Source organism: Cololabis saira, chromosome 5, assembly GCF_033807715.1.
Source record: "Cololabis saira isolate AMF1-May2022 chromosome 5, fColSai1.1, whole genome shotgun sequence".
Lineage (NCBI taxonomy): Eukaryota > Metazoa > Chordata > Actinopteri > Beloniformes > Belonidae > Cololabis > Cololabis saira.
The window spans coordinates 47951368-47972829 of record NC_084591.1 but is presented as its reverse complement, the minus strand read 5'-3'; the positions used below and the strand labels follow the sequence as shown (position 1 = coordinate 47972829).

Sequence of the window (21462 nt, the reverse complement as noted above, 5' to 3'; positions counted from 1 at the left end):
GCGCACATTTCCTTGTGTTTATACTCACCTCCAGATTATGTGTGGCTTCTTCAAGGTCTGTGGTCATGAACAAGTAGCCATTAATGATGGAGAAGTCGTTGCTTCCAACAACCGAGTAACTGATGTGTGGATTTATACCCTGTTTGAGCAGAAATGAGAAAACCTCTTCAGTTATCAAACAGCTGTCCAGAGCTGCTTCCATCCAGACTTCACAGAAGTTTAGACTCCTGCAGTCACCGAGGGGCGCGCTACCAAGTCAGCTCCGATATCCAGTTAGTCGGGTGATAAAATGAGCAGCCTTCATTTGACGCCTCCAAAACTAGGACATTTAAAAACTTCACTGTTCCCCCCTTTCCACCAAACCGGTTCCAGGCTGGTCACAAAAGCGCAAGTGAAACTGAAGTTAAACTCCCGAACGAGTGTGAATTCTGAAACATCAGTGACTACGTTTACATGCAGTCAAAATTTGGGTTATTGCTAATATTCCGGTTACTGAAACATTCGGAATATTCCGTTTACATGGTAATTAATCATTCAGATATATGAATCAAACCTGCAACGCGCGGAGAACGTGATGACGTAATTCCCATCATTTCCGCTTCTTCTTCCTGTATCCAAATTCAAAACAAATGCTGCTTCACGCAACTTTTCGCTCACCTTCTTTTAAATCTCGCTATCCCGGTACTTTCTACCGTCTACAAATGCAGAAATGTTCATATCTTTCATTACATTTATGAAGTGATTAGTCTCCTCCTGGTCTTGGTTTCTCCGTGTTTATAAGAACTTCCTGGACTCAAAAGACCAGGATTCCTTGTGAACAGAGCATGTGCAGAAAACAAATTCATGTTCCGTTTGATGGGGATATTCCGTTTGGCGTTTACATGACCCAATATTCGGGTTTTAAAAGGAGCAACCCAGGGGTCATATTCGGGTTTTTAAAAACCCGAATATGAGCAAATTCGGGTTATTCAAAGGGGTTATTGGTGTTTACATGGACGTGCAAATTTGGGTTATTGCCAATATTCAGGTTTTAAAAGGTTTATTGACTGCATGTAAACGCAGTCAGTGGTCCACAGACATCTGGCTACTTGTTCCCTCTGGTCTGGTTCTTACCCCAGCAGCAGCGTAGTCCTCATCTGTGGCCAGGATCATGAGTGGCTCCTTGTTGGTGGGATCCATCGCCATGGTTCCTACCCCCGTGACCAGGGCTTCATACGCCGGCTTCTGGAACTGTGGAGGATGAAGACTCTTCACGTCGACCTTGATGGTCACACTGGTGGTGGCATATTGGTGGCTGTTGATCCTCTGAGCAGCCTGGATGACAGAAACAGGATCTTCATGACTTTCTCTGTTGAGCCAAAGGCTGGAAATGCAGGTCAAATCCCAGAAAAACAACCAGTTCAGTCACACAAGGTACAACACCAACAATTCATCAGCAACATTCCCAACAGAAATGAAAAGCAGATTGTCCTGGAATCAGAGAGGAATCACAATTATCAGAATGGAGGACGGTGAAAAAGAAAAAGAAAAACATTTTCTTTAACCCCCTCTAGACCCCGGACTTTCAACCTGACAGGACTTGGTTTTTCAAATGACGGAAAGTTTTTCAGCTTCTCTGTAAAATCCAGTGAAAATTAGGATTTACAAAGAAATCCAGAAGTCTACTTTTTAACTTTAATATGTTGACAATTTTTGTTCCAGAAACACAAATTCTGATGTCTGAAGTGACCTATTGGTCTAGTTTAGTTAGTTAGTTAGTTAGTGGAAGTGACCTACTGGTCTAGTTTAGTTAGTTGGTGGAAGTGACTTATTGGTCTAGTTTAGTTAGTGGCAGTGACCTACTGGTCTAGTTAGTTAGTTATTTAGTGGCAGTGACCTACTGGTCTAGTTTAGTTAGTTGGTTGAAGTGACCTACTGGTCTAGTTAGTTAGTTGGTGGAAGTGACCTACTGGTCTAGTTTAGTTAGTTGGTGGAAGTGACCTACTGGTCTAGTTAGTTAGTTGGTGGAAGTGACCTACTGGTCTAGTTTAGTTAGTTGGTTGAAGTGACCTACTGGTCTAGTTTAGTTAGTTGGTGGAAGTGACCTACTGGTCTAGTTAGTTAGTTGGTGGAAGTGACCTACTGGTCTAGTTTAGTTAGTTGGTGGAAGTGACCTACTGGTCTAGTTTAGTTAGTTGGTTGAAGTGACCTACTGGTCTAGTTTAGTTAGTTGGTGGAAGTGACCTACTGGTCTAGTTAGTTAGTTGGTTGAAGTGACCTACTGGTCTAGTTTAGTTAGTTGGTTGAAGTGACCTACTGGTCTAGTTTAGTTAGTTGGTGGAAGTGACTTATTGGTCTAGTTAGTTAGTTGGTGGAAGTGACCTACTGGTCTAGTTTAGTTAGTTGGTTGAAGTGACCTATTGGTCTAGTTAGTTAGTTTAATTGGTGGAAGTGACCTATTGGTCTAGTTAGTTAGTTGGTGGAAGTGACCTACTGGTCTAGTTAGTTAGTTAACTGGTGGAAGTGACCTATTGGTCTAGTTAGTTAGTTAATTGGTGGAAGTGACCTACTGGTCTAGTTTAGTTAGTTGGTTGAAGTGACCTACTGGTCTAGTTAGTTAGTTGGTGGGAGTGACCTACTGGTCTAGTTAGTTAGTTGGTGGAAGTGAACTACTGGTCTAGTTTAGTTAGTTGGTTGAAGTGACCAACTGGTCTAGTTAGTTAGTTGGTGGGAGTGACCTACTGGTCTAGTTAGTTAGTTGGTGGAAGTGACCTACTGGTCTAGTTAGTTAGTTGGTGGGAGTGACCTACTGGTCTAGTTAGTTAGTTGGTGGGAGTGACTTATTGGTCTAGTTTAGTTAGTGGCAGTGACCTACTGGTCTAGTTTAGTTAGTTAGTTAGTGGAAGTGACCTATTGGTCTAGTTAGTTAGTTATTTGGTGGAAGTGACCTACTGGTCTAGTTAGTTAGTTGGTGGAAGTGACCTACTGGTCTAGTGAGTTAGTTAACTGGTGGAAGTGACCTATATGTCTAGTTAGTTAGTTAGTTGGTGGAAGTGACTTACTGGTCTAGTTAGTTAGTTAACTGGTGGAAGTGACCTATTGGTCTAGTTAGTTAGTTAATTGGTGGAAGTGACCTACTGGTCTAGTTTAGTTAGTTGGTGGAAGTGACCTACTGGTCTAGTTAGTTAGTTGTTTGAAGTGACCTACTGGTCTAGTTAGTTAGTTGTTTGAAGTGACCTACTGGTCTAGTTAATTATTTAGTGGAAGTGACCTATTGATCTAGTTAGTTAGTTGGTTGAAGTGACCTACTGGTCTAGTTAATTATTTAGTGGAAGTGACCTATTGATCTAGTTAGTTAGTTGGTTGAAGTGACCTACTGGTCTAGTTTAGTTAGTTGGTGGAACTGTACCATAACGGTGAGATTGATGCCCCACAGGACGTCGGTGGGCCTCGTCATGGTGATGTTTCCTGTGTCTGGGTTGATGATGAACAGACCATCCTCGTTTCCTGGAACGCAAATCGATACGGTTCATCATCATCATCATCATCATCATCATCATCATCATCATCATCATCATCATCATCATCATCATCATCATCATCATCATCATCATCAGCAGCAGCAGCAGCAGCAGCAGCCGCAGCAGCAGCAGCACATGCTTCTTTCCTCCCCATCTGTCCTGCTGCTGCTCTCTTTCTGGTTCTGTCTCTATTCTCTCTTTTCACTTCCTCCAAACTTTCTACAATCATAAATCACTTTGAATTACCTTGTGCTGAATTGGGCTATACAAATAAACTTGCCTTGCCTAGATTTCTGATAACAGGATTTCTGCTTTTTGGAGCTGGCGGTTACCTGGCGTTAACGGGCGGTTACCTGGCGTTACCGGGCGGTTACCTGGCGTTACCGGGCGGTTACCTGGCGGTTACCTGGCGTTACCTGGCGGTTACCTGGCGGTTACCTGGCGTTACCGGGCGGTTACCTGGCGTTACCGGGCGGTTACCGGGCGGTTACCTGGCGGTTACCTGGCGTTACCTGGCGTTACCTGGCGTTACCTGGCGTTACCTGGCGGTTACCTGGCGGTTACTTGGCGTTACCTGGCGTTACCTGCGGTTACCTGGCGGTTACCTGGCGGTTAACCGGCGGTTGCCTGGCGGTTACCTGGCGGTTACCTGGCATATCAACTAATTCTGAAGTCGTAGATAGCTATTCTGCCCTTTCAGAGCTGCCTGACGCGGCTGGAGGGATCAGCTGACCAACACTCAAACGTTGGGGAGCAAAATCTCAAGCTGGATGAGATTCTTGAACAGAATCTCAGGCTAGCGGCGGTTTTAGACCTTGGAGAAGTTGGAAGCTCGGCTCGGCGGGAAATTAGCACAAATTCATCTGTTTGGAGTCGTCATGGAGACGAACCAGAGACTTAAGGCCGACGGATCAATACTGGAGTCTGACCCAAATACAATTGTTGATTCTACAATCTGACCTTGAAGGAGCAGCTTGGCAAGTTGGTCTAGTCACAATCTCCCGGAGGAATGAAAACAAGACCCTCTGCTGTGTCTTTATACTCAGGTGAAGATGCTTTTCTCCCTCCTCCATCCCAGAATCATCCTTTTCTCAGGTAACTGCACCAGTGGACCCAGGTCATATGTTGTCATCCGTTTTGCCTTTTTTCCTGTTGTCTTGATGGGTGTACTGGCAGTTATTTCTCTGCGCCGCGACGCGGCTCAGCAACAGATAAAGCTCTAATCTAATCATCATCATCATCAACTCACCGCTCAGGAAGGAGTATGTTATCGCTTCCTTTATTCCATGGTCTCCATCGATGGCATACACAGGTCCAGGTGTCAAAGGCAGCACTCCTTCCTGAGGAGGACACGGACATTGGTTTAAATCAATGCCGGAATAAGATTTAAACTAATTAAATACATTATTAATCCCAGAAGGAACATTAATTGTTGCAGTAGTTTTCATGATTTAAGTGTCTTCAGAGATTTATTGTGGAAGTTTATTGCTGTGGGCAGGAAGGATGTCCTGCAGGGATCTATGTTGCAGCTAGATCCAGATCTAGATCTAGATCTGGATCTAGATGCAGTTCTAGTTCTGAATCTAAACAATATAATCATCCTTCAAATCCATTATTCCTTCATTTAAACTGTTGAAATTTCTTGAATTAGTGGAACCACAGAATTCTGCAAATTATGTTGAACGATCATAAGAAAATGTTGCCAATCAATATACAGAAAAATTTTGAAAAAAGAGAAAATACATATAACTTAAAAGGAACAGAGATCTTTAAAAAAAAACTAATTCAGGACAAAATTAATGGAACGTTGTGTTTCTGTCAAAGGTATCAGTTTATGGCACAATCTGGATACAGAAGCCAAAGAATGCAAATTAAAAATTACATTTAAAAGAATAATCAAAAGCCAATTTGATGAAGAAATAACATGATAATTGTTAAGTTAGGTGGGTTTTCTTTTTTTCTCTCTCTCTTTTTAGCACCATTGTCATATTATTTTTTCTTTGATCAAAAAAGAATACGACTATCTATGTTTGACGACAGCTATTTTGTGTTATTTTATAAGTTTGTTGTAGTTTTGGTTTTGTTTTTTGTATTACGTTCAATGGAAAGTGTTTTTTTTTAAATTGCGTAATTTGTCATTCGTTTTAGGTTTTTTCAAAATTACGTTTATTGGAAATAGTGTTTTTTTGCCTTAAAATTGCGTAATTTGTAATTTTTTAAATTTTTTTATTATTACATTAATTGATATCTGATGTCTTAGGAAAAAGGGACAGATAAAATAAGCTTAGTCTTCTTTCTGTTCCCTTTCATTCGAGGATAGAGATTTGTTGTAATGATGTTGAACTGTTTAGTTTTTCTTTTAATGAAAGAGATAGAGAACATGGATAAATCCCGGTCCGGTCACCTTCAGTTCGTTCAGGACCACCCGGCCCGTGTACCCGGAGCCCGTGCAGACCAGCACCCCCCCCACAGGGTAGGAGGTGCAGGGCTGGAACCAGGGCGGCCGGTTGTCCACGTCCGTGACGGTGATGGAGATGGTCGTGGTGGCGGTGAAGGACGGAGAATCAGTCGACCCCGGCAGTGTGTCCTGCAAGACATCCGGAACAACCGGAGGAAAAACAACTCACTGGTAAATCAACTGAGGACTTGTGGAGTAAGATAGCCTCCAAAAAGATGTGTCCATGTTAAAACTATTCATAATGATAAACATTTGTATGAATGAATGAATGAATGAATGAATGAATGAATGAATGAATGAATCTTCATATGCACATAGGTTCGAAAAAGGAGTAGGAAGAAGTGTACACTTTTTCCTAGTTCCTACCCCTTTATAACTCTATGAATTTACAGTATTGCTATTATTATATCTACACAATATCCATATCCATATAATCTATACAAATACCACGTGATGAGGCATTGTGACACCATGGCTGACGTGAAACTCCAGCTTCCTACCCCCTGCAGAGCCGACACCTTTGAACTCGCCTCAACAAAGACTTGAACCACGGGAATGCCATATGATGAAGTTCCTGACTGACTGATGTGTTAATACCAACTCATTTGGCCACAGATTTGAATCACGAGAAAACCCTATGGGGTAATTTACAACTTAGTGACAGTCATGACAAATGCCGGCATTTGGCCACAGATCACATCTGACTGTAAATTGCTTTTTGTCTCTCACTTGGCTTGTTTATTCCTGCCTTTTGTGCTTTGTCATGATTCCAACCACTCTGGGTCAGCACACCGACCCAGACACGCTCTGCGTAGGTCTGCTCACCGCCGGCTTACTGAATAAAACCCACTACACCACAGCGGACTTCTGAACTGGTTTTCATATTATTCTTCGACACACGCAAACATGCCTACCACTACATAACTATCCATACAAGCATACGGAAAATACAAACACTACACAAATATTATATCAATATACAGAAAACACAAACATTATATAAATCTATACAAATATACACTACACAAACCACATAAATATCGCTACTAATATATATACGCTACACACGTAAAAAACATATAACACTACACAATTACAACTATCCCCCTCAACATACAATACATACTACATAAATATCCACATACATATCTAAACATAACTTAAGCAAATATAATATACCATTTTTCCCTATTTTATTTGTTTATCACACTCCTCGTTAACCCATTTCCTTTTCCATATACCTGTTCATAAATATTTTTTTGTATCTCTTTTTAAACAGATTTATGTTAGTACTTTGTTTCATTTCCTGCTCCAAACTGTTCCACAGATATATGATATATTGATATGCACATGCTTTTCATTGTTGTTCGTACTTTATGTTTTCCAAAATTTAGTTCTCCCCTTAGATTATAGACCCTTTCTCTCTCTGTGACCCTCCATTCTCTCTGTTTCTCTCTCTGATATTTTATTGTATGCAAATAAAAAAGTTATATATAAAATTCTGCTGTCACACACAAGTCTGATAAATTATTAGGGTTAGGTATGAATCTAAAAGTCTGATGAATACCACTCTAGTTTCTACGAATCTTCACTGACCCTGCACCCCAACCTGGGACTTGCTGATTGGGCCGGAGCTTCTGGAGCTGCGTGCTGGCCTGCGGTCCCCACCCCTGGTCATCCCGTTGCTGCTTCCACCTGCCTGCTGTGCTGTTGCCGTCCCTGACCCACCAGTCTGGCCCTCGGCAGGAGGGTCCCCCCTTATGAGCCTGGTCCTGCTCAAGGTTTCTTCCCTCCTAAAGGGGAGTTTTTCCTTGCCACTGTTTGGCTTAAGGTTTTTCTCCCACTAGGGGAGTTTTTACCTGCCATTGTTTATGTAATAACTGCTCGGGGGTCATGTTCTGGGTATGGGTCATGTTCTGGGTATGGGTCTCTGGAAAGCGTCTAGAGACAACTCTGTTGTATTAGACGCTATATAAATAAAATTGAATTGAATTGAATTGAATTCACTGTGAAGTAAATAAGTCAATAAATAGTAAATAATCCATCCAATATTTATTTCATAAAATTGTACTGTTTAAAATACTCTACAGTTTACGGACATAAAGACATACTGCTTTAGCTTACAAGCTAACAAAATACCAGTTACTGCTTGCATTAGCTACTAGCATTAAAAGTTTTCTTAAAGGAGCATGAGGCTCCTTTTAAGAAATGAGACTCTAGCGCCACCCTTCACCACGACGGCCGTCGGGGGTACTGCAGCCAACAGTGAAGCCGGCACGGGAGAACGGGGAGAACGTGCATGCAGCGTCATGTGACGTCACATCCGCAGCCCAGCGCGGGAAATTCCGGTCACAATTGCAGCACATTTTGCAGCACACAGCCTGTTCAAGGCAAAGGAGAGATACACTAGAGGGCTCATTCTTTTGGGTTTGGAACGCTTCATCTGACATTATTACTAGTAAACTTAAAACGTATTCGAATTTTTTTCATAAATCCTGCCTCAATCCTGCCTCATGCTCCTTTAAGTTAGCTAATTGGCACTAAAGAAGACAAAAACAAAACTAATTTGAGATATAATGTTGACCAAAATATGGCTTTTAATGATAGATCAGTCCATTTTGTACATTTATAATATATACTGTATAACGTTAATTGTACAAGTTAGGTTTCAATTCCTCTTTGCTGACTGTTCTCGGTCGGTGAAGAGTTTTTTACGAAATTGACCTTTTTTATTTACATACAAATGTTTATCATTACGAATAGTTATAACATGGACGCATCTTTTTTTATCTTAGTCCATAAGGACGAGACTCACCTGAGCTTCCAGAACCAGCTGGACGTTTTTGACTTTGTCGTAGTCCAGATCGGCGTTAACGAGGACCTCTGGGACGGTGGCAGACTTCAGTATAAACTCACTCTGCAGAAATGAACAATGACAACGATAATCTTCTAACTTGCTTTGAAGATGGAACTCAGATCTGGTCTCAATCTGGAAAACACTGACTTATAAAACAACAATGTACAGAACTGAAAATACTTGCTTCTCTTAATCAGTATAACTGAACTTAGGCCCTATGTCCTTCAATGAGGGGTCTTTAAAAATGCTTTTGTGTTTTTATTATATTCATTCTTAGAGAGGATTTATGTGAGGATATGTGTTTCTACATAAGTCCGGTTTAAATGTCTAAACCTAAGTAGTAAACCAAAGTTGTATTGGATTAGTCCAAACAAAACAAAAAATCTAATCAGTATAACTTTTTGTATTGATGTCAAAGAGAAGACGAAGTTGACTTTCCTGGGTTCATTTGTGTCGTAATACCCTGCAGGATTTATGTGTCGTCAAGGAGTAATAGACTTTTGAGTACTTGCAGGTCCTCTACAGACCACTAGGGTCCAGATCCAGACCTGCAGGTCCTCTACAGACCACTAGGGTCTGGATCCAGACCTGCAGTTCCTCTACAGACCACTAGGGTCTGGATCCAGACCTGCAGGTCCTCTACAGACCACTAGGGTCCAGATCCAGACCTGCAGGTCCTCTACAGACCACTAGGGTCCAGATCCAGACCTGCAGGTCCTCTACAGACCACTAGGGTCCAGATCCAGACCTGCAGGTCCTCTACAGACCACTAGGGTCCAGATCCAGACCTGCAGGTCCTCTACAGACCACTAGGGTCCAGATCCAGACCTGCAGGTCCTCTACAGACCACTAGGGTCCAGATCCAGACCTGCAGGTCCTCTACAGACCACTAGGGTCTGGATCCAGACCTGCAGTTCCTCTACAGACCACTAGGGTCTGGATCCAGACCTGCAGGTCCTCTACAGACCACTAGGGTCCAGATCCAGACCTGCAGGTCCTCTACAGACCACTAGGGTCCAGATCCAGACCTGCAGGTTTGGGGTTTTTGGTGTTAGTTTATGTCAGAGAAGATAAAAACTGGAGGCGTACGGATTCAGATGTCAGGGTGTAGTAGATGGTGGGTTTGTCCAGGTCGGTGGCGGGGAACTGCCCCACCGTCGTTCCAATGCGGGACATCTGGGAAGAAGAACCAACAGATCAATGAGGTTTTATTTAATAATCAATAATCATCCCAACCTTCAGCAGAAACAGAGCAGGACGCCATAGCAACGACGAGCTGTTACCTCTTCAACGCTGACCTCGTACAGATTCTGGCTGAAGACCGGAGGGTTGTCGTTCAAATTTAGCACAATTACGGCGATGCCGATAGACAACTGAAAACAGACATTTAAGAAATTATCTTCAAGCAAAATCTCCATCATCATTGTCATTAATGACCATATTGCAATTGTCCAAAACGGCCCAAAGGGCAATTTTTATAGCATTTTGCTAACAAGCTAAAGGCGCAAAAATCCCCCTGCGCACCAGCGGGTGTAGAGCATGACCCCGCTCTGATGTGGAAGAAAATAATCCCCCAAAAATAAAACATGCCCGAAAAAACGAGGAAAAACATGAAAATGAAGGCGATATACTAGTATACAGAAAAGGTTTCCCTTTTCTTCTTCTTCTTACTTTATCGTAGAGACATCGTTCAAATTTTCAAACACTCGGCCCGATTGGACTGTACAACTTCATTATGCCAATTATTAAAGTTTTTGCGATTTTTAACTTTCAATTTAAAAAAAATTCCATTTTATTTTGGACGCTTGTTGCTAGGCAACGGTTTATTGTACAGACATCAATAAAAAATTGAAAAACCCGGGACGCGTTGTACTACAAAATATTTTTGTCTCATCATGCTAGCTATTACGGTTTTTGAGATATTCAACTATGCTCATTTTAATGCTAACGGAACTTTGGACGCTTGTTGAGCAGCAACGCGATATCGTAGAGACTTTGATCCAATGTTAAAAGACTCTGTGGACTACAACATACTGAGGTTTCATTAGACTGTTTACAACTTTTGAGATATTGAAGCCAAATTGTCCCATTCTATCCTATGGGGCTTGTTACCATGGCAACAAAACCTATGCATTTTTATGGGGGATAATATGAATAAATCATCCGTGGGCCGCTCGGTGGCGCAGTGGGTTAAGCAGAGGCTTCTATAGGCTACTGAGGCTACAGTCCTCCTGCAGCGGTCGCAGGTTCGAATCCCGGCCTGCGCACCTTTGCTGCGTGTCATCCCCATTCTCTCTCTCGCGGTGTGCTTCTCATTGAAATGACTGGAGGCAACACGTTGCGGCAGTGAGTGAAGCCTGAATTCTGCGTTAAATCAACGCAGAACCTACGGCGTAGGGTACGCAGCGACGCGCGCCGTACGGTGCGTACGGCCGCATACCCTACGCCGTAGGCTCTGCGTTGGTGTAACGTGGGACCATAAATCAGACTTAAGTCCCTTTAGGCTAATACTGTGAGAAATAACCTCTCATAATACTACAGTTAATAAATGTAATAAATGCTCCTACTGCCGTTTCTGCTGGCTACTGAGTCCCGTAAGTGGCGAGTGAGTTTTAACTTCTTAATTACTAACCAGCGTCAGAGTCATGCACAGTACACAAACTGTGATTAGAGAGCCACCTTTTGGTCAATTTAAGCAACCGCATCGCCAGCTGCTTGACAGTGGCTCAACTCATTAGTTTACTGTTTTTGTTGTTATTATCTATGCAATTGTGGAAAAAAATTGCAAAATAAATGAAAAACTGTGAACAACTGCATTCCGTAGACTATTCGGTACTCAGTATTCAGCCAAGTTTTTAAATTTTATTCGGCTTCAGGTTCGGCCTCCAATTTTCATTTCGGTGCATCCCTAGTTTTTTCGGTGGGAAAGGGGGATTCTGGCCATTGTAGAAGTTTAAGATATAATTATTTTCATTTCAAGATTTATTCATGCATGAAGAATTACCCATGATGATGAATGTGTGTTATTATGTTATCAAAATGCATCATTCTTTGCAAAAATTCTGATTTTTTGTGTGTATTCTTGCATTGATAAAAGATGTGATTATGGAGCTCTGAGACCACCAGAATGCACCATTTTGAGTCTACCGTATTTTTCAAAATTTTACGGGGGGGCATGCCCCCGGACCCCCCTAGAGGGTTCGGCCGCGTTGCGCCCTCACTCGTCCATGTTGAGAATTTTCCTCTTTTTTTAGGACAAGCCATTCTGATGCCTGAAAGAGTGAAAGGCCAGGATTTGAACCTGCGCTGCCTTTGGGGGCCCAACAATCTGGTTTGTGATACATGGTGATACATCAGACATGACACTGAATTCAACTTTGGACTGTAGAAAGGAGTTGTTTACAGATCTCTGGAGACACATCAGGAGACTACAAGAAACTCCTACTGAAGCTCTGCGGAGGCAGTGACTAGAATGGCACAAATTGCTAAGGCAAAGTGTTTTGCTGAGCATCTTTGGTGTCTCCCACTTCGGGGTTCCTCCTCTTCCACTTCTTTTTGACGTTGCAGTTCCAGTACACAGAAGTCCGACGTGAGAATTATGAATGTATAGTGGGAGCAGACGGGTCATCAGAGCATCGGGTTGTACAGTGTGAGACTCGTGGGCTGTGAACTTTTGAACTCAGTGATCTAGTCGTGCAGTTTGAGATGGGGCTGAATCAAACGATTTAAAATATCGCACAGTGACAACAGTTTAAACCAGTGACATGTTGGTAGATGATGTAGTGGTTTCCATTGAAGAGCAAGCATTTCTTTAGCGGCTGTTAATCCTGCCAGGTACACAACTTTTTCTTGTATTGTAAATTTAACTGAGAGTCGTCATTAATCAGGACCCTGGGAGAACATGGGGTTGCTTTTCCAGTGACATTGGATATATATATATATATACTGACTTTTTTCCAGAACAATAGTACAGGCGGGTTTTGCCAAAACATATGAAGGAATGATCCTGTGGTGTTACTTGAACAAAAACTGCAAAGAGGAGAATTGATTTTGTTCATTGCATGTTGTTTTTTTAGTGTTAAATAAGTTATATGCAGAAAGTTTAAATGAATAAACTAGTGATCAGGATTTATTTGGGTAAGTTTTAAGTTGGTGAAAATGTGTTTCCAGGGTAATTCATCAAAGATTAGTTTGGTCTGCCAACGTGACTGAAAAGTAAGGGTTTCTATACTGTATGTCGACTTGAGAAGTAATTCATACAGTGATGAAGCTAAGCCTCTGGATTTATTGGCCTTGACAATAACCAAGTGAAAGGCAGTGAGTCCAGTTTTCTGTCCCAGGGGACTCCATAGGCTTTCATCGAGGATCTCAGGCTCAGATAAAAGTCAATAATCTAATCAATCTGTCATTAATTATTACTCAAATATCGTTAAATGGGGCAATTATCGTTAAATGGGGGCACGGTGGCGCAGCTGGTAGTGCAGCCGTCTCACAGCAAGAAGGTCCTGGGTTTGATTCCCGCCGGGGACGCTGTGGGCGCTGAAGTGCGTGTTAGTTCCCCCATGACTTCAGTGCCCACACCATGGGTGGGGTTGGAGAAAGGATCTTTCTGTGTGGAGTTTGCATGTTCTCCCCGTGTTCCCTTGGGTAGCTAATGTTCTCTACCCTCACAAAAACATGCAACAGTCCTGGGCTCTACTGCCCCCTCTGGCCAACCGGGGAACAGATGGGGTGGGGAGGATCCGGCCGGAATAACGTGATCCTTCCACGCGCTACGTCCGGCCGGAGAAACCCCACCCTGTCTGGTGAAAAGAAGCTGCTGCTGCTGCTCAGGTTAAGGAGGAGACCTGAGCTCAGTGCAGGAACTCCCGGGGTTGGTAGAGGATGGCAATAAATAAAATGGGAAAAAAACCGGGATAAAAATATTTAAAGAATTATCGTTAAATGAAGCAAAAGGAGCGTATTCTTCATAATTGTATTTCTGAAAGTTTTATCTTCTATGTTTACCTGTTCTCCTGTCTCCGTGTCAATGCATCTGATCCCAACTGCGTACGATGTTTTCACCTGAAACAGACAAACAGAGAAAGAGTGTTAAAGCTCAGGATGTGTCCCAGGTCTGGGTTCAGAGGTTCAGAGGTTCAGAGGTTCAGTTCCATCACATCCAGACCTCGTAGTCCAGCTCAACAGCAGCCAGCAGGCCGTTTCCCTCGAGCTTGAAAGCATTTTCCGGGTTTCCACCGGGTTCTCTGAAGCTGAGGGTCACTCCTGGTCCAGCGGTGGTGATAGTTGTCACAACAGCATTCACTGCATTGTTTTCTGCGATATTTACTTGGTTTTCAGCTGAACAAACTGTTGGGACAAAAAGCAAAGTCATTTTCATTAGTGTAGAATTACTTTTTCTTTTCAAGATATTTTGTCGCCAGTGGCCTTTATTCATTCGTGAGGGAGGTTTGCCAGTCTTTTGTATCTGGAAATGGCAGAAGAAGACAGATTTTGGGAGACGGTGTAATCTGAGCTCTATAGCAGGAATAACTTGTTTTGTTTGGTATTTGAATTCTTCTCTGTGTAAAGTTGTGAATATTTTATTCTAAACATGTTGTGTTTCACCACTGCCTGAAATAAAGACATGTTGTGTTTCTAATTAGTTAAATTAGAAAAGAATAAAATAGTTAAACTAAAATGCACCTCAAAAGTCAATGATGGTCTCTTGGTGATAAATTGTGCCAGAATAAGAATCATTTAGTAACAAATGGATGGATGTGTTGGGCCTCTGTCCTGTGTTGAACATGGGAAGACTTAATTTCAACTCTGAGGCCCAACTTTGAGTCCAGCCTCCATTTCTTAACGTTGACCGCCAGGTTGGAAGCAAAGGAACCTCCATAATGACTCAAAGCCCCAGCAGGCTTTGCATTTACGGCCCTTCGATGATAAGAAATAGTCTCTTCATTGGGCAGGAACCCCAAATCGTAGGAGGGGCCCCTGCTGATTTATTGCAGCCCAGGCCCGGCTATAAAGAGCAGCCCCCCAACCCCCACCCCTTCTTTCTCGCTCTCTTTTCTCTCTTTTCCTCCTCTCTTGTTCCCAAGATCTCTTCTCCTCCAGCCCTGTCCACGGTACCATGGCGTTCCCTGTGAGCTATGAAGGAGGCCACAGCTCCTATTTTAGCATGAAGAGCTACTAGCTATGGGCAGGCCTCCTCCATTATCGTGACTGAAGAAACGTCTGTTTGCTTTGAAATGGCAACCACAGTCTGCAGCGCTGCAACCAGTGACCCGTGTTGAAGAATATTATCAAAACCAGTTCAGAAGTCCGCTGTGGTGTAGTGGGTTTTAATCAATAAGCCGGTGGTGAGCAGACCGACACAGATCAGGTCTGAGTTGGTGTGCCGACCCAGAGTGGTTGGAATCATGACTTTTTATACAGTAAGTTCAAAGTACAAAAGGCAGGAATAAACAGGCCAAGTGAGAGACAAAAAGCAATTTACAGTCAGATGTGATCTGTGGCCAAATGAGTTGGTATTAACATATCAGTCAGTCAGGAACTTGGTCATATGGCATTCCCGTGGTTCAAGTCTGTTCCAAGGTGTCAGCCCTGCAGGGGGTAGGAAGCTGGAGTTTCACGTCAGCCACGGTGTCACAATGCCTCATCACCCGCCAACGTTCCGAGCCCCAGATGAGCCGAACGCGGGACCCTTGCTGCCCTGACGAGGTGAACGCCTTTGGACCGACCCGGAGCTGAAGGAGGCCCAGCTGCTGTACCCATAATGCACCACTCATCCATTTGGTTTGGCCGGCCAGACCAAACCAGCTTTTTCTTCATTACAAAGATCCACCTGAGAGGCTGCTTTGTGTCTTAGTTACCTTAGTTAAACAAATGTAACTAGTTTAGTTTTACGTTGTGAGCCGGACCGCTGATCCCTCACAACTGTGTTTATTAGTTTAAGTGTGTTTGTTTATTTTAGATAGATAGGTAGATAGATAGGTAGATTTATAGATTTATTGTACCCTTGGGTACATTTGGTTCACAGTGAGTGCTTCCACATACAATCCAAAACCAAACACTCAACAACACAGGATAAGATAAAGTGACGACAGTGCTTTGGCTATAAGAACAAAGAACAAAAAGATAAGTTAAAACATCAGTAGATAAAAACACTAGAATATTCAAACCAAGCCAAAGGATAAAAAATTTGCCTTTTCATAAAAACAAGATAAAGGAAACAATACAAAACATAAATACAAGGTTATGTTGCAGTTTCTCTCACTTGTTAATAGCACTGATGGCTGCTGGTACAAAGCTGTTTTTGTAACGTTTGGTTTTACAAGCAGGTACCATGAACCTCCGACCTGATGGAGCAGCTGAAACTCACATTTAGGAGGGTGGGAGTTGTCTTTTAAAATAGAGCCAGCTTGTTTGTCTATTGCTGCATCCACGTTGCTGGATCTTGATGGCATGTTCTTCCACAACAGAAAACAAACATTCTCCCTCATTTCCCAGTTGAATGACCAGAGCGCACATGTGAAGTTAGTTTCACATTGGTGTGTCTCTGTGTGGGAAACATCAGAAGAACTTGGTTTTCTGGTGGTGAGAAGTTATTCTGGTGTCTTGGGTTTTACTTTATTATCTATTTCTCTCATCCTCTCCTACTAACCCAGTTGTTTGTGTTTATTTTGTACATATTTGTCACAGCTGCGGGTTGCAAAGGTCTGAGCTCGGACTCTTTCCTTCACTGTTGTTCTTACACCCCCGCCCCTGGCAACAGGCTGGTACACAGGGAATAACAGCTACTTGGAGACTGATTTTGCTGTTTAGTTATTATTGCCTGATGAGGAATTATATCCGAATGTTGCAGACCTATGCGACAGATGCCAGGGCTCTCCCTGCAATTTACGTCACATGTTTTTTTCCTGTCCTAGGTTACAGAAATTTTGGAGTGACTATTCTGTGATCATGTCTAAAGTTCTGGTGAAAAATGTTGTTATGGCCCCCTCTCATAGCAATATTCGGACTCTCTGTTGACTCCTCACATATCAGCCCCACACAGTCAGAAGTATTGGCTTTCACATCTCTTTTAGCAAGACGTCGTATCCTACTTTCATGGAAATCCCCCAAGTCTCTGTCTATTTCTCTTTGGCTTAGTGATGTTATGTTTTTTCTCAAATTGGAAAAGGTGAGATACTCAGTAAAAGGCAACTCAGTTAAATTTGTTCATAAATGGCAGTCCTTCATAGATTACTTTCTACGAGCCAATAAGATTCTGCTCCTGTCGTTACGTAACGACAGGAGCGATGTGTGAAACCACGCCCACAACTAACTCTGGCCGGAACAACATCAACAACTCCGCCGGCCGGAGCTTCCGCCATTTTTTCGTAGCGGTGTATCGTGATGGCGTCTGTTCGAGCTAGAATTGCTCTGTTGTTGGTTGTAAAAACCAACACAACAACACAAAAACAACACCTGCTACACGTCATTCAGGCAGCCAATCAGCACAGTGTCTCATTATCATAGCCCCGCCCACTCAGAATCCCGCATAGATAATGAGGTTAGAGAATAGGAAGATAAAGACATAGTTTAGAGGCTGAATTTCTAATTTATTTATGAAAAAAAAATCAAAAGCTTGTTTTTAAGACATTCAGGCCTGTTTAAAATAGGGATTAGATGCCATAATAGGTCCCCTTTAATGGATAAACTGCCAACTGATGTGAACCTCTCTGAAGTTTGCAAATGCGTTCAGCAGGACAAAGATGCATTTCCCATCTTGCACAGACTGTATGTCACTGCACTAATCATTGGTGTGTCTTCAGCTGCACGTGAAAGCTCTTTTTCAACATTAACCCGCATTCTCACTCCTCTCCGCGGAACAATGCTGCATTCACGGAAGAGAGATTTAGTCATTTTGGCCCACGAGAAAGAGATTACAAGGAATTTTGACATGAATAGATTTGTGACAGAAATTGCCAAGAGCAGCCGCAGACTCGTCCTGTAGATGGTATCTGGGATAATAAGGAACTGTAACCTAACCTGTTGCTTTATTACCTGCACATCCAGTACTCGAGTTGTAAAAAAGAATCAGGGGGGATCGTGGATTTGATCATATGGGGACAGATAATTTGTGCTGATTACAAATAATATAATATATTACAAATAATAGCAGTGACCAAAACACCTGCAGAAATACTGCAGGAATGACATAGCAGCAGTTAAATGCAGCCTTCTGTAAGCTTTAAATATCCACTGGGCTTACATCAAATACATCAAAACACAACAATAAAAAACACTTTTCTGAACTTATCAATATGACTCTGTCCTTCACAGGATAAGTAACATGGATCACTGCAAAAACTCACAATCTTAACAAGAATATTTGTCTTATTTCTAGTTAAAATGTCTCATTTTAGTAAAAAAAATCCCATTACACTTAAAACAAGACTGATCACTGGAAAAAACAACAATTTTCACCTGTTTCAAGTAGATTTTCACTTGAAATAAATAGAAAGATCTGCCAGTGGAAAAAGATTTTTTTGCTTGTAATGAGAAGATAAATCTTGTCCCACTGGCAGATTTTTCTACTTATTTCAAGTGAAAATTTACTTGAAACAGGTGAAAATTGTCAAATAAGTTATTTTTCTGGTGTTATTTTTCTGGTGATGACTCTAAATGTTGAAATAGCAGTAAAACCACATTCATTGATGAAATGACATAAGGGATGGAAAGGAGGGATGGCAGTTTGACAGGGGGGATGATTTGGACCGTTTTTATTTCAGGGGGGATGATTTGGACCGTTTTTATTTCAGGGGGGGATGATTTGGACCGTTTTTATTTCAGGGGGGGATGATTTGGACCGTTTTTATTTCAGGGGGGATGCCATCCCCCCTCATCCCCCCTCAACTCCAGTACTGTGCACATTTCATTGTGTTCTAAGTTCTACCTTTGTGTCGTTACCTCCTCTATCAACTTAGAAAAAAAAAAAAGATTATCACCTGCATGTTCATATGTTCAGTTATGTATTTCATTGAGAGAGGAGAAAACAAAACATGTTCTAAGGTGCAGTAGGCCTACGCTGGATTTGGCGTTAGTTTTTTTTTTTTTGCCCCCCCGGGTAAGACTAATGCCCACCCACACCTGGCATCCTGGTAACACCACTGCTCTCTAATAACTGAACCAGCCCCCCCACCTTTGTGGCACAACATTTGCATCTATGGACTTCCTGAATGACAATTTATTGTGCAGGGAAATATTTACTTCCTGGTCAAAGTAGACTCCTATAACCTATTTTAATGCACCAGAAGGATAAAAACCTGATAAAAGGTGTCGTGGGAGAGGCTCCTCAGACCGAAGCCAATGCTTCTGTTTCCGTCTAAGGTGGTTCTGACTGTACTGCATTCATTCCTACGCTTCCCATGGGAATTAATACGTTTTGCGTCGCCACGGTAACATCGTCCATAGGAATGAATGGGGCTATATTCGCCGTACAACCTGTACCGCCCTTCCTCAATTTCTCAAACATTGTGAATCATTGCACGATGGAGACACACGTTTTTATGCATCCATATAATTAGGGACGTGGTCTGGCGTCACTTTAGTGCACTTTTACTGCTGTATTGACTTCTGCACTGTGAAATCACAACCTGCAACGCCCTGAGCAAACTTCACACAGCTCACACAAATGGAGCTTTTCCACTAGTACCTACTAAGCTCGGCCCAGTTTGGTTCTTTTCCACTAGTACCTACTCAGTCCAGTTTGGTTCTTTTCCACTAGTAAGCTCAGCCCAGTTTGGTTATTTTCCACTAGTACCTACTAGGCCCAGTTTGGTTCTTTTCCACTAGTACCTACTAGGCCCAGTTTGGTTCTTTTCCACTAGTACCTACTAGGCCCAGTTTGGTTCTTTTCCACTAGTACCTACTAGGCCCAGTTTGGTTCTTTTCCACTAGTACCTACTAAGCTGAGTCCAGTTTGGTTCTTTTCCACTAGTACCTACTAGGCCCAGTTTGGTTCTTTTCCACTAGTCCTTACTCAGCCCATTTTGGTTATTTTACCCTAGCACCTACTAGGCCCAGTTTGGTTCTTTTCCACTAGTACCTACTAGGCCCAGTTTGGTTCTTTTCCACTAGTACCTACTAAGCTAGGCCCAGTTCGGTTCTTTTCCACCAGTACCTACTCAGCCCAGTTTGGTTCTTTTCCACTAGTACCTACTAGGCCCAGTTTGGTTCTTTTCCACTAGTACCTACTCGGCTCGGCCCAGTTTGGTTCTTTTCCACTTTGTACCTACTCAACCCAGTTTGGTTCTTTTCCACTAGTACCTACTCGGCTCAGCCCAGTTTGGTTCTTTTCCACTAGTACCTACTCGGCTCGGCCCAGTTTGGTTCTTTTCCACTAGTCCCTACTTGGCCCAGTTTGGCTCTTTTCCACTAGTACCTACTCAGCTCGGCCCAGTTTGGTTCTTTTCCACCAGCACCTACTCGGCTCTCCTCCACTCAGTTTGGTTCTTTCCCACTAGGGGTCTTACATACCGAGTAGATACTTTTCTGTATCTATTCTTCCAAGGTTCTAAGCTGCTGAGTCGGCTGTATCTGACATCATCACACTACAGGCCACTGATTGGTTGGGGGGTTGGAGTCAGACGTCTGAGTCAGGAGGAGGAGATCAGAGAAAGAGACTCTGACGGATTCTTGTTCATTTTATTCAACCAGCAATGGCAGCAAAAGTCTGTTCTGGTCCAACTCTGAGGGTCAGATGTTCATAAACCTGGTGCTGAGGAGAGAATTAAAAAGGGATCTAGACGGAGATAAGGAACGACCAGATCTACCAGGAGCTCTGTCTCTTCATAGCTGCTCACGGCTCCAGCTGACTTTTCAGCAGCACAGAGACAAACTAAAAACATGTACAACAAGCTTCTCTCTCTCTCATTTTTAACTTGATATCAAACACAAGCCACAGACCCAGCAGCACATCTATCATCTCCTCCAGGTTCTACATCTTTAGTGTTGTTGTCTTCTTCATTTAGATACACAATCAAATACGTCACAGCAGCTTCTCCAACCTCCTACCTTTGCTCCAGGTGCTGGAGTGTAGTGGAAAAGAAACCACGCCCAGTTGAGATGAGTAGCAACTTTGAATAACTGAATAACTGAATAACAAACTGTTCCTCGTCCAGTGGAAGCAGCTCTTAATTTACTATCAAGGACAGTATTAGTTCCCATCTTGATTCCTTTAAAATTTAAATTTTTAAGAATAGATTTTAACTGAAAATATTGAAATATTGGAGTTAGGACTAGTGGAAAAGCGCCGAAACAGTTTCGGGGTTAAAAAGAAAACCCAGATTCTGTTTAAAGAAAGAAAGAATGAACCTAATTATATTTTCATCTCTGTGGGTAAACCCCTTTGATCCTGAACTCCGCCGCTGAGTTTACAACAGTTCACTTCCTCGTTGAACTTCTCTTCCTTCTCTTCTCTTATTTTTGTAATGGATTTATCCGAACATCCAGTTCCAGCAGATACACCTGCCTTTATGCAGCTCAGGTATCTGTCAGCTGGATGTAAACAAGCCCTTACATTTACTGGGAAACGACAAACCAGCAAAACCACCGGGAAGGAAAGGTGTAGCATAAGTATGCTATTAAAAAAGCTAATTTTGATTACCCAATGG

General features: G+C 42.5%; 1 protein-coding gene across 2 annotated transcripts in view; it reads right to left on the bottom strand.

Moving 5' to 3' along the window:
- The window catches only part of LOC133444494 (cadherin-related family member 5-like), a 32729-nt gene that overhangs the window by 9369 nt on the left and 1898 nt on the right, over nt 1-21462 (bottom strand). For both annotated transcript variants that reach the window (XM_061722316.1, XM_061722317.1), the window contains exons 2-11: nt 13983-14164; nt 13823-13879; nt 10099-10188; nt 9905-9991; nt 8774-8875; nt 5905-6087; nt 4750-4840; nt 3389-3486; nt 1114-1314; nt 29-139 (exon numbers count right to left, since the gene is read on the bottom strand). In XM_061722316.1, the coding sequence (XP_061578300.1) occupies nt 29-139; nt 1114-1314; nt 3389-3486; nt 4750-4840; nt 5905-6087; nt 8774-8875; nt 9905-9991; nt 10099-10188; nt 13823-13879; nt 13983-14164 (1202 nt within the window). The remainder of the gene's footprint in view (nt 1-28; nt 140-1113; nt 1315-3388; nt 3487-4749; nt 4841-5904; nt 6088-8773; nt 8876-9904; nt 9992-10098; nt 10189-13822; nt 13880-13982; nt 14165-21462) is intronic.